At 41.4% G+C, this 14,079-nt stretch overlaps 1 protein-coding gene and 1 long non-coding RNA gene across 2 annotated transcripts in view; both read right to left on the bottom strand.

The window, feature by feature from the left end:
* Positions 1–14,079, bottom strand: part of LOC112073464 (collagen alpha-2(VI) chain-like) — a 112,886-nt gene that overhangs the window by 60,123 nt on the left and 38,684 nt on the right. Inside the window, 7 exon segments of the mRNA XM_070440154.1 lie at positions 532–594; positions 770–895; positions 1,002–1,064; positions 1,348–1,383; positions 1,479–1,532; positions 1,744–1,806; positions 1,895–1,957. Of these exon segments, the coding sequence (XP_070296255.1) occupies positions 532–594; positions 770–895; positions 1,002–1,064; positions 1,348–1,383; positions 1,479–1,532; positions 1,744–1,806; positions 1,895–1,957 (468 nt within the window).
* On the bottom strand, positions 10,202–11,332 carry LOC112073462 (uncharacterized). The gene is made up of 3 exons (XR_002894537.2): positions 11,264–11,332; positions 10,584–10,646; positions 10,202–10,259 (listed from the first exon to the last, which is right to left on the bottom strand). It is a non-coding gene; the product is annotated as an uncharacterized lncRNA (long non-coding RNA).

Genomic DNA, 14,079 nt, shown 5'->3' with positions numbered 1-14,079 from the left:
ACACTCTGAGAACTACACACTGAGAACTACACACTGAGAACTACACACTGAGAACTACACACTGAGAAACTACACACTGAAAACTACACACTCTGAGAACTACACACTCTGAGAACTACACACTGAGAACTACACACTGAGAACTACACACACTGAGAACTACACACCTGAAACTACACCACACTGAGAACTACACACACTGAGAACTACACACTGAGAACTACACACACTGAGAACTACACACTCTGAGAACTACACACACTGAGAACTACACACTGAGAACTACACACTCTGAGAACTACACACTGAGAACTACACACTGAGAACTACACACTCTGAGAACTACACACTGAGAACTACACACTGAGAACTACACACTCTGAGAAACTACACACTGAGAACTACACACTGAGAACTACACACTCTGAGAACTACACACTGAGAACTACACACTGAGAACTACACACTGAGAACTACACACTGAGAACTACACACTCTGAGAACTACACACTCAGACAAACAGACACACACCTTTGGTCCTGCCACGCCGGGGTCTCCTCTCGGTCCAGCATCACCGGGGTCGCCACGGGTACCCTGTTACACAGATAGTGGTTACCATAGCAACATTATCATGCCATCCCCGTGGTTACTGTAAATTGCCACCATATCACCATAACATGACCATGTACACACACACACACATACAGGAAGCCAAGAACATGAGGAAAGCATTGTGATCGGACTGGTGAAGGTATGATCTGTGACCTACGTTCTTCCCTGCCGCTCCTGAAGAGCCGGGGGGCCCGCGTGGTCCCGGGAGTCCGTTGTCTCCCTTGGTTCCTTTGTTTCCTACTTCACCTGGTAGTCCTCTCAGCCCCTCAGGTCCTGCCTCGCCCTGAAACACACGAGGACAACAGGTAAGGTGTGTGTGTGTGTCTGAGCGAGTGAAAGTGTGTGTGTGTGTGTGAGAGCAAGTGTGTGTGAGCGATGTTGTGTCATACCTTGTCTCCTTTAACTCCGTCTGTTCCCTGATTCCCTTTTGACCCAAAGTCTCCTCTTCTCCCCTACAAAACACAACGACCCAACAACCATTAGACAAACACAACGACACAACAACCATTAGACAAACACAACGACCCAACAACCATTAGACAAACACAACGACACAACAACCATTAGACAAACCACAACGACCCAACAACCATTAGACAAACACAACTGGACAAACAGTACACAACCGTTAGAGACAGAAACCATTAGACTATGCCACAACGTACAGACAATATTGAGACACAGAGCTAGTTTCCCTAGAACACGTTGACTGTGCAGAGATTCAGAGGGTCTCACCAGTTCTCCCTTGTCTCCGGGGCCTCCAATAGTTCCCTAGAAGAGACACACAAATGATTATATGACGTACAGTATTCTACATTACTGGGCCAGTTGGAGTGTTATAGTGTGTGTGGAGTAGAGCTTCTTACTGGTGTTCCTTTGGCTCCAGGGAAGCCAGGCGAGCCGGGACTCCCTCTCTCACCCTGAGGAGGAGGAAGACAACAGGGTTATTTACCCTTTAACCTCTAACTCTGACCTCTGACCTTTCTATCAGGTCCCTGGTCTAACAACCAGAGAGGAGCAGTGAAGAGCAACAGAGGTCAGGGATGATCACTCTGATGTCAGAGCATAGCTGTATGGAACACTGGGATGTAGGAAGTAACATCATATCGTGTGCAGTGACTTCCTGTTTACCTTAGGTCCAGCGTCTCCCACCGGGCCGAGGGGGCCTGCGCTTCCTGATCGACCGGGATCTCCCTGGAGACACAAACACAGCTAGGGTCCAAGCAGCAAACGAGGCGTTGTAGTTTTATGATTACAATTCTGTTTGATCTCAATCGCGTACCTTCTCTCCGTCTGTTCCAGGAAGTCCACCATTGCCCGCGTCTCCTGAGTGACCATCAGGACCCTGTTGTCAGAGACACATATTTATAACACACACACACACACACACACTGGGAAAATAGTGGTCAATGTACACTAATTTCAACCAGATTTCAACCACAAATCAACAACATGATTTCAAGGGTTGGTTTACTTGAAGTAGAATTCACGTTTGTTGAGAACTCAATTAAATATCAAGCCAATAGTGTTGCTATGTCACGGCTGATGCTGGAAGAAGACCAAAGTGCAGCGTGGTGCGTGGCGTACATTTTCCTTTTTATTTAAAATGTCGCCAACAAAACAACAAACGAACGAAACAACCGTGAAGCTTACAGGGCTATAGTGCCACAAACAAAGACAACTTCCCACACTGAAAGGAGGGAAAAGGGCTACCTAAGTATGGTTCCCAATCAGAGACATCGATTGAGAACCATACCCGGCCAAAACATAGAAATAAAGAAACATAGAAAACAAAACATAGAATGCCCACCCCAAATCACACCCYGACCAARCCAAATAGAGACATAAAAAGGCTCTCTGAGGTCAGGGCGTGACATGCTAGTAATAGAACATATACTAGGTGTGTTGATCTGTCAGGTTTCTCAGAACATAATAATAATAGATGTGTCACGCCTGCTCTCGCTCCCCCTCCCTGGCGCTCGAAGGCTGTCCTGCATTACGCACTCCTGACACCATCATTACGCACACCTGCCTTCCCTTGTCCCGCGCATCAGCGATATTGGACTCACGTGGACTCTATCACCTGTTTATTACCTCCTCTATATGTGTCAGTTCCCCAGCTCTGTTCCCCGCTGCTGCATTGATTGTCGCCTGTCTTTGTGTTTCCCAGTTCTGACACTGTTCCTGTCCTGTTGCCACGTCCGTTCCAAATTAAATGTCAACTCTCCGTACCTGCTTCTCTTCTGCAGCGTCGTACCTTTGGTAACCCCCCTGTATAGTAGCCTCATTACTACCTGGTACCCCCATGTAATATAGCTCATTACTACTGCGTCCCCTGTATATAGCTCATTTACTACCTGGTACCCCTGTATATAGCCCATTTACTACCTGGTACTCCCTGTAATTAGCACTCATTACTACCTGGTACCCCTGTATAGAGCCTCATTACTACCTGGTACCCCCCATGTAAACTATACGACTTGACCTCATTACTACCTGGTACCCCTGTATGAGCCTCATTACTAACCTCGGTACCCCTGTATATAGCCTCATACTACCTGGTACCCCTGTATATAGCCTCATTACTACCTGGACCCCTGTATATAGCCTCATTAACTACCTGGTACCCCCTGTTATATAGTCTCCTTATACCTGGATACCCCTGTATTAACCCTCATTACTACACCTGGTACCCCTGTATAGTAGCCTCTACTACCTGGTACCCCCTGTTAATAGGCCTCTTACTACCTGTACCCCTGTAATATAGCATCATACTAACCTGGTACCCCCTGTATATATGACCTCTCAGCAAACCATCAGACACCAGAGGCTAATCTCCAATGTAATCTCATTGTGTTTGACTCATGTAGCCGCTTCACAGAGGTTCTCACCAGTTCTCTCATTGAAGTCCCGGGCCTCCAGCGGTTCGCCTAGAAGACACACACACACACACACAACACACACACACAACACCACACCACCCACACACCACAACGACATCCAACACACACACACACAAACACACACACAACACACACACACACACACACGCACACAACACACAACACAGGTAAGCCACAGTGTATTATTCAGTGGGGGAAAACTTAAGTTACACAAATATATTATTATATAAGCAGTGCATTCAGGAAAGTATTCAGACCCCTTGACTTTTTCCACATTTTGTTACCACATCTACAGCCTTATTCTATGTACAATCAAAGGTTTGGACCACACCTATCATTCAAGGATATTGAGATATCAAAACTATTAATAACACATATGGAATCATGTAGTAACGCGAAAGTGTTTTTTTTTTAAACAAATCAAAATTAAATATATTTTAGGTTCTTCAAGTAACCACCCCTTTCCCTTATTGACAGCTTTTGCAACATGCTTGACGATCTCTCAACCAAGCTTCAAGAGGTAGTCACCTGGAATGCATATCAGATGAACAGGTTGTGCCTTGTTAAAAGTTCATTTGTGAATTTCTTTCCTTTCTTAATGGCTTTTGAGCCAATCAAGTTGTGTTGCTGACAACGGTAGGGGTGGTTTACAGAAGACAGCCTATTTTGGTAAAACCAAAGGTCCAATATGTATGGCTACAAACAGCTCCAATATGCAAAAAAAACGACAGTTCATCAAAACTTTTAAAGACATGAAGTCAGTCAATACGCGAACATTTCAAGAACTTTGAAAGTGCAGTTGGCAAAAAACCATCAAGCGCTATGATGAAACTGGCTCTCATGAGGACCGCCACAGGGAAATGGAAGGACCCAAGTTACCTCTTGGAATGCAGAGGTTCAGTAGAGTTATCCACGCACTCAGAAATTGCAGCCAAAAATTAAATGCTTCACAGAGTTCAAAGTAAACCAGACACATCTCAACATCAACTGTTTCAGAGGAGACTGCGTGAAATCAAGCCTTCGTGGTCGAAATTGCTGCAAAGGAAACCACTACTAAAGGGACACCAATAAAAAGGAAGAGACTTGCTTGGGTAAAGAAAAGAACAATCGAGGCAATGGACATATAGACCGGTGGAAATCTGTCCTTTGCGTCTGATGAGTCCAATGGTTAGATATTTTGGTTCCAACCGCCTTGTCTCTTTGTGAGACGAAAGAGTAGGTGAAACGGATGATTCCACGTGTGTCCCACCGTGAAGCATGGAGGAGGAGGTGTGATGGTGCTTTGCTGTGACACTGTCCAGTGATTTATTGAGAATTCCAAGGCACCACTTACCCAGCATGGCTACGCTAACAGCATTCTGCGCGATACGCCCTCCCATCTGGTTTACGCTTAGTGGGACCAAATCATGTTGTGTTCTTCAACAGGAAATTACCCAAACACACGCTTCAGGCTGTGTAAGGGGCTATTTGACCAAGAAGGAGAGTGATGGAGTCTGCGATCAGATGGACCTGCCTTCCAATCACCCGACCTTAACCCAATTGAATGGTTTGGGATGAGTTGGACAAACAGAGTGAAGGTAAAGCAAGCCAACAAAGTGCTCAGGCAGTATGGGGGCGAACGTCCTTCAGACTTGTTTGGGAAAAGCCATTTCAAGTGAAGCTGTTGACAAGAATGTCATAGAGAGTGCAAAGCTGTTATTTAAGGCAAAGGGTGCTTTTGGAAGAATCTAAAATGTTAAATATACTTTGATTTGTTTCAACAGTGTTTTTGAGTTACTACATGATTCCATATGTGTAATTTCATGTTTTGATGTCTCACTATTATTCCACAATGTAAAAATAATACAAAATAAAGAAAAAACCCTTGAATGAAGTAGGTGTGTCCAAACTTTTGACTGCACTGTATATATACAGTATATGGGACAGGTAGAGTATTAATTATATGGGACAGGTAGAGTTATATATATTATAGGACAGGTAGAGTTATTATAGAATGATTGGACATAGTAGAGTTAATATATATGTGGACAGGTAGAGTTATATATACAGTGGGGAGAACAAGTATTTGATACACTGCCGAATTTTGCAGGTTTTCCTAACTTACAAAGCCATGGTAGGAGGTGTAATTATTATCATAGGTACACTTCAAATATGAGAGACGGAATCTAAAAAAAAAATTCCAGAAAATCACAATTGTTATGATTTTTAAGTAATTAATTCTGCATTTTATTGCATGACATAAGTATTTTGATACATCAAAAGCAGAACCTTAATATTTGGTACAGAAACCTTGTTTGCAATTACAGAGATCATACGTTTAATGTAAGTTCTTGACAGGTTTTTGCACACACTGCATGCAGGGATTTTGGCCCACTCCTCCCTACAGATCTTCTCCAGATCCTTTCAGGTTTCGGGGTCTTGGTCGCAGGGCAATACGGACTTTCAGCTCCTCCAAAGATTTTTTCTAATTGGTTCAGGTCTGGAGACTGCGCTAGGCCATCCAGGACTTGAGATGCTTCTTCGGAGCCCACTCTTAAGTGCCATGGCTGTGTGCTTCGTGTCGTTGTCATGCTGGAAGACCCGAGCCACGGACCCATCTTCAATGCTCTTTACTGAGGGGAAGAGGAGGTTTGTGGCAAAGATCTCCCGAGTACATGGCCCCATCCATCCTCCCCTCAATACGGTGCAGTGTCCCTGTCCCTTTGAGAAAAGCATCCCCAAAGAATGATGTTTTCCACCTTCCATGGCTTCACGGTTGGGATGGTGTTCTTGGGGTTGTACTTCAATACTTCTTCTTCTTTCCTCAAACACGGCGAGTGGAGTTAGACCAAAAAGCTCTATTTTTTCTCATCAGACACATGACCTTCTCCCATTTCTTCCTCTGGATCATCCAGATGGTCATTTGGCAAACTTCAGACAGGCCTGGACATGACGGCTAAGCAGGGGACCTTGCGTGGGCTGCAGGATTTTAATTCCATGACGGCGTAGTATGTGTTACTAATGTTTCTTTGAGACTGTGGTCCCAGCTCTCTTCAGGTCATGACCAGGTCACTGCCGTGTAGTTCTGGGCTGATCCTCACCTTCCTCATGATCCATTGATGCCCACGAGGTGAAACTTGCAATGGAGCCCCAGACCGAGGGTGGATGACCGTCATCTTGAACTTCTTCCATTTTCTATAATTGCGCCAACAGTTTGTTCCTTCTCACCAAGCTGCTTGCCCTATTGTCCTGTACAGCCATCCAGCCTTGTGCAGGTCTAGCAATTTTTTATCCCTGATGTCCTTACACCAGCTCTCATGGTCTTGGGCCATGGGAGAGGTTGGAGTATGATTTGATTGAGTGTGTGACAGGTGTCTTTTATACAGGTAACTGAGTTCAAACAGGTGCAGTTCAGTTATCAGGTAATGAAGTTGCGAGAGCAGGAGGCTTCTTAAAAGAAAACTAAACAGGTCTGTGAGAGCCCGTAATTCTTACTGGTTGGGTAGGTTGATCAAAAATCTTATGTTCATGCAATAAAATGCTAATTAATTACTTAATAAATCAACAATGTGATTTTCTGGATTTTGTTTTAGGATTCCGTCTCTCACAGTTGAAGTTTACCTATGATAAAAATTACAGACCTCTACATGCTTTGTAGTAGGAAAACCTGCAAAATCGGCAGTGTATCAAATCTTTGTTCTCCGCCACTGTAAATATTGGACAAGGGTAGAGTTAATATATATATAATAGGCAGGTAGAGTTATATGATATATATAGGACAGGTAGAGTTATTATATATATTGGGAGCAGGTAGAGTTATATATATATTTGGACAGGGTAGAGTTTATATATATAATATATATATTATAGTAGGAACAGGTAGAGTATATATATATATAGGACAGGTAGAGTTTATATATAATATGGGGACAGGTAAAGTTATATATATATTGGAACAGGTAGAGTTATATAATATGGAACAGGTAGAGTCTAATATATTATGGACAGGTCGAGTTATATATATATAGGACATAAGAGTTTATAATATATCAGGAAGGTTAGAAGTTATATATATATTGGACAGGTAGAGTTATATATATATTGGACAGGTAAGTTATATAATATATAGGGACAAGGTAGAGTTATAATAGATATATGGTGACAGGGTAGATATATATATCTAGTGAGTATATAATATATTCAGGACAGGTAGAGTTAATATATATGGACAGGTAGATGGTATATATAATTGGACAGGTAGAGTTAGTATAGATATTGACAGTGAGTAATGTATAATATATGAGGACGAGGTAGAGTCTTAATATATAATATATAAGAACAGGTACAGAGTATATATATATATTGGACAGGTAGAGGTATATATATAGTTGACAGGTAGAGTTATATATATAAGGACAGTGATAAAGATTAGCATAGAGTTATAATATGTGGATAGTAGAGTTATATATAAATAATGAACAGTAGAGTTATATATGATATGGACAGGTAGGATTATATATAATATATGAGGTAGAGTATATTATATGACAGGGATATTATATTATGGACAGTATAGTTATAATATGAATAATTGGACAGGTGAGTTACATATATATAGGACAGGTAGTTATAGATAATTGGACAGGTTAGAGTTATAATATATATGACAGGTAGAGTTATATTATAGGAAAGGTAGAGTATATATATTATAGGACATGTAGAAGTATATATATATAGGACAGGTGAGTTTATATATATAGGACAGGTAGAGTTATATATATATTGGACAGGTCAAGTCTATATTAGTATGGAGTAGATATATACAATAGAGTATACATGAGAAGTAGAGTTATATATATATAGGAACAGGTAGATGTTTATATAATAACATAGGACAGGTAGAGTTATATATATATAGGACAGGTAGAGTTAATTATATATAGACAGGGTAGAGTTATAATATATATGGTACAGGTATTAGAGTTATATATATATAGGACACGGAGAGTTATATATAGGACCAGGTAGAGTTATAATATATATTGGACATGTAGAGTTATATATTATATTGGACAGGTAGAGTTATATATATATATAGGACAGGTACAGTTATATATATATTGGACAGGTAGAGTTATATATATATATAGGAACAGGTAGAGTCTATATATATATGGACAGGTAGAGTTATATATATATTGGAAAAGTAGAGTTATATATATATAGACAGGTAAGAGTTTATATATAATATAGGACAGGTAGAGTTATATATAATATAGGACAGGATAGAAGTTTATATATTATATGGGGGACAGGAAGGTTATATATATATTAGGACAGGTAGAGTTTATATATATATTGGAAGGTTAGATTATATATTACAATAGGACAAGGTTAGAGTTATAATACTATATGGGACAGGTAGATTATATATATAATAGACAGGTAGAGTTTATATATATATATAGGACACAGGTATGAGTTAATATATATATGGGAACAGGTAAGAGTTAATATATAAGGACAGGTAGAGTTATATATATATTGACAGGTCAGAGTTATATTATATAGGACACGGTTAGAGTATATATATAATATAGGGACAGGTTAGAGTTATATAATATATTGGACAGGGTAAAAGTTAATATTATATTCGACAGGTAGAGTTACTATATATATAGACAAAGGTAGGTTTATATATATATATAGGCAGGTAGATTCTATATATATATATTATATATAGGACGGTAGAGTTATATATAATTATTGGACCAGGTAAAGTTATATATTATTATCGGACAGGTAGAGTTATATATATATAGGAACAGGTAGAGTTATATATATATATAGACAGGTAGAGTTATATATATATATATATAGGACAGGTAGAGTTATATATATGTATAAGGACAGGTGATTTATAATTATATATGACAGTTAGGTGATATATAGACAGTAGAGTTATATATTAGGAACAAGGTAGAGTTATATATATTTGGACAGGTAGAGTTATATTATATATTGGACAGGTTAGAGTTATATTATTTGAGTAGTATATAGGACAGGTAACAGTTATATATATATTGACAGGTAGAGTTATATATACTATATAGGACAGGTAGTGTTATCTATAATATTGGACAGGTAGAGTTATATATATATTGGACCAAGTAGAGTTAATAATATTATATGGACAGGTAGAGTTTATATATATATAGGACAGGTAAGAGTTATATATATATAGGACAGGTAAGAGTTATATATAATTATGGGACAGGAAGAGTTATATATATATAGGACAGATAGAGTTATATAATATATGACAGGTAGAGTTTATATATACATAGGACAGGTAGAGTTATATATATATGGGACAGGTAGAGTTATATATATATGGGACAGGTAGAGTTTATATATATATAGGACAGGTATAGTTAATATATATATATAGGACAGGTAGAGGTTATATATATGGGACGGTGAGTTATATATATATAGGACAGGTTAGAAGTTATATATATATTGGACAGGCTAGAGTTAATATATATATAGGACAGGTAGAGTTATATATATATAGGACAGGTAGAGTTTATATATAACAAGGACAGTAGAGTTATATATATATATAGGACAGGTAGAGTTATATATATATAGGACAGGTAGAGTTATACTATATATTGGACAGGTAGAGTGTAGTGTAGAGATTCTTACTGGTGTTCCTTTGTTTCCTGGGAAGCCAGGTGTGCCAGCACTCCCTCTCTCACCCTGAGGAGAAGGAAGACAACAGGGTTATTTCACTCGTTAACCCATGACCTATACCCTGACCTTAACCCATGAACCTATCCTGACTATAACCTACTATGACCTCTAACCCATGACCTATAACCCTGACCTTATAACCCATGACCTATAACCCTGACCTCTAAAACCATGACCTATAACCCATGACCTATAACCCATGACCTAAACCTTTAAACAATGACCTATAATTGTTCTATCAGGGTCCCTGACACAATGACCAGAGAAGAGCACAGAGGTCAGGCAGTCTGAGGGTCAGGGGTTAGATGTAGGAAGTGACTTCCTGTGTACCTTAGGTCCAGAGACTCCCACCGGGCCGAGGGGGCCTGCTCTTCCTGAGCGACCGGGATCTCCCTGGAGACAGAAACACAGTGATTAGTGATTGTATGGGTGATGGTTGGTGATTATAGAAGGTGGTTGTTATAGTGATTATAGGGGTGGTTGTATAGTGATTAATAGGGGTGGTTTGTATAAGCGAGTATAGGGGTGGTTGTTGTTATAGTGGTTATGTTATAGGGGTGGTTGTATAGTTATTATAGGGGTGGTTGGTATAGTGATTATAGGAGTGGTGTATAGTGATTATAGGGTGGTTTGTTATAGGTGATTATAGGGGTTGTTGTATTAGTGATTATAGGGGTGGTTGTATAGCGAGTTAGTATAGTGGGGTGGTTGTGTGTATAGTGGATTATAGGGGTGGTTTGTGATAGTGATATGTGTGATTTGATGGGGTGGTTGTATAGTGATTATAGCGGTGGTTGTATAGTGATTATAGGGGTGGTTTGTATAGTGATTATAGGGGTGGTTGTATATGGTGGTATTGAATTAGGGGTGGTTTGTTAGTAAGTGGATTATATGGGGTGGTTGTATAGTGATAGTTATAGGGTGGTTGATATGTGTGTATTATAGGGGTGGTGGTTGTTATAGATGGATATGATAGGGGTGGTTGTATTGTTGAATTATATTTCCTGTACCTTCTCTCCATCCGTTCCAGGAAGACCACCATCGCGCCGCGTCTCCTGGGTGGACCAATCGATGGAACCCTGCCGCAGACCACACGCCTACACACACACACCACAGTAAAATATATTACATACACATCACGAAAATATATTACACAACACACTGTGAGGTCATACCCTGGATTCTCATAGGTTCTCAGAACTACCCTGTCTCCTGGGTTCTCATCAGGTTCCTCAGAACATACCCTGTCTTCCTGGATCTCAGTCAGGTTTCTCAGAAACGTACCCTGTCTCCTGGTCTCATCAGGTTTCTCAGAAGTACCCTGTCTCCTGGATCTCATCAGGTTTCTCAGAACGTACCCTGTCTCCTGGATCTCATCAGGTTTTCTCAGAACATACCCTGTCTCCTGAATCTCAGTCAGGTTTCTCAAGAACATACCCTGTCTCCTGAATCTCATCAGGTTTTCTCAGAACATACCCTGTCTCCTGATCTAGTCAGGTTTCTCAGAACGTACCCTGTCTCCTGATCTCAGTCAGGTTTCTCAGAACATACCCTGTCTCCTGAATCTAGTCAGGTTTCTCAGAACATACCCTGTCTCCTGGATCTGTTAGGTTTCTCAGAACGTACCCTGTCTCCTGAATCTATCAGGTTCTCAGAACATACCCTGTCTCCTGGATCTAGTCAGGTTTTCTCAGAACGTACCCTGTCTCCTGGATCTAGTCAGGTTTCTCAGAACGTACCCTGTCTCCTGAATCTAGTCAGGTTTCTCAGAACGTACCCTGTCTCCTGGATCTAGTCAGGTTTCTCAGAACTACCCTGTTTCCTGATCTAGTCAGGTTTCTCAGAACGTACCCTGTCTCCTGGATCTCAGTCAGGTTTTCTCTCAGAACATACCTGTCTCCTGGATCTAGTCAGGTTTCTCAGAACGTACCCTGTCTCCTGGATCTAGTCAGGTTTCTCAGAACGTACCCTGTCTCCTGAATCTATCAGGTTTCTCAGAACATACCCTGTCTCCTGGATCTAGTCAGGTTTCTCAAGAATACCCTGTCTCCTGGATCTAGTCAGGTTTCTCAGAACGTACCCTGTCTCCTGATCTCATCAGGTTTCTCAGAACATACCCTGTCTCCTGGATCTCATCAGGTTTCTCAGAACATACCCGTCTCCTGAATCTGTCAGGTTTCTCAGAACATACCCTGTCTCCTGGATCTAGTCAGGTTTCTCAGAACATACCCTGTCTCCTGGATCTAGTCAGGTTTCTCAGAACATACCCTGTCTCCTGGATCTCGTCAGGTTTCTCAGAACATACCCTGTCTCCTGTATCTAGTCAGGTTTCTCAGAACGTACCCTGTCTCCTGGATCTAGTCAGGTTTCTCAGAAATACCCTGTCTCCTGATCTAGTCAGGTTTCTCAGAACAGTACCCTGTCTCCTGATCTAGTCAGGTTTCTCAGAACATACCCTGTCTCCTGGATCTAGTCAGGTTTCTCAGAAACATACCCTGTCTCCTGTATCTAGTCAGGTTTTCTCAGAACTACCCTGTCTCCTGGAATCTAGTCAGGTTTCAGAACATACCCTGTCTCCTGGATCTAGTCAGGTTTCTCAGAACGATACCCTGTCTCCTGGATCTAGTCAGGTTTCTCAGAACATACCCTGTCTCCTGGATCTAGTCAGGTTTCTCAGACATACCCTGTCTCCTGGATCTAGTCAGGTTTCTCAGAACGTACCCTGTCTCCTGATCTAGTCAGGTTTCTCAGAACATACCCTGTCTCCTGGATCTAGTCAGGTTTCTCAGAACATACCCTGTCTCCTGGATCTAGTCAGGTTTCTCAGAACGTACCCTTCTCCTGGATCTAGTCAGGTTTCTCAGAACTACCCTGTCTCCTGTATCTAGTCAGGTTTCTCAGAACATACCTTCTCTGCCTAGTTGGATCTAGTCAGGTTTCTCAGAACATACCCTGTCTCCTGGATTAGTCAGGTTTCTCAGAACATACCCTGTCTCCTGGATCTAGTCAGGTTTCTCAGAACATACCCTGTCTCCTGGATCTAGTCAGGTTTTCAGAACATACCCTGTTCCTGAATCTAGTCACAGGTTTCTCAGAACATACCCTGTCTCCTGGTCTCATCAGGTTTCTCAGACATACCCTCTCCTGGATCTAGTCAGGTTTCTCAGAACTACCCTGTCTCCTGGATCTAGTCAGGTTCTCAGAACTACCCTGTCTCCTGGATCTAGTCAGGTTTCTCAGAACATCCCTGTCTCCTGGATCTAGTCAGGTTTCTCAGAACATACCCTGTCTCCCTGGATCTAGTCAGGTTTCTCAGAACATACCCTGTCTCCTGATCTAGTCAGGTTTCTCAGAACATACCCTGTCTCCTGGATCTAGTCAGGTTTCTCAGAACATACCCTGTCTCCTGTATCTAGTCAGGTTTCTCAGAACTACCCTGTCTCCTGGATCTAGTCAGTTTCTCAGAACTACCCTATCTCCTGGATCTAGTCAGGTTTCTCAGAACATACCCTGTCTCCTGGATCTAGTCAGGTTTTCTCAGAACATACCCTGTCTCCTGATCTAGTCAGGTTCTCAGAACTACCTGTCTCCTGTATCTAGTCAGGTTTCTCAGAACGTACCCTTCCTGGTCTCGTCAGGTTTCTCAGAACGTACCCTGTCTCCTGAATCTAGTCAGGTTTCTCAGAACGTACCTATCTCCTGGGTCTCAGTCAGGTTTCTCAGAACGTACCCTGTCTCCTGAATCTAGTCAGGTTTCTCAGAAACGTACCTGTCTCCTGGATCTAGTCAGGTTTCTCAGAACGTACCCTGTCCTCCTGGATCCTAA

This window comes from Salvelinus sp. IW2-2015, unplaced genomic scaffold (genome assembly GCF_002910315.2).
Source record: "Salvelinus sp. IW2-2015 unplaced genomic scaffold, ASM291031v2 Un_scaffold2269, whole genome shotgun sequence".
NCBI lineage: Eukaryota > Metazoa > Chordata > Actinopteri > Salmoniformes > Salmonidae > Salvelinus > Salvelinus sp. IW2-2015.
This window is presented reverse-complemented; position numbering and strand designations above follow the sequence as displayed.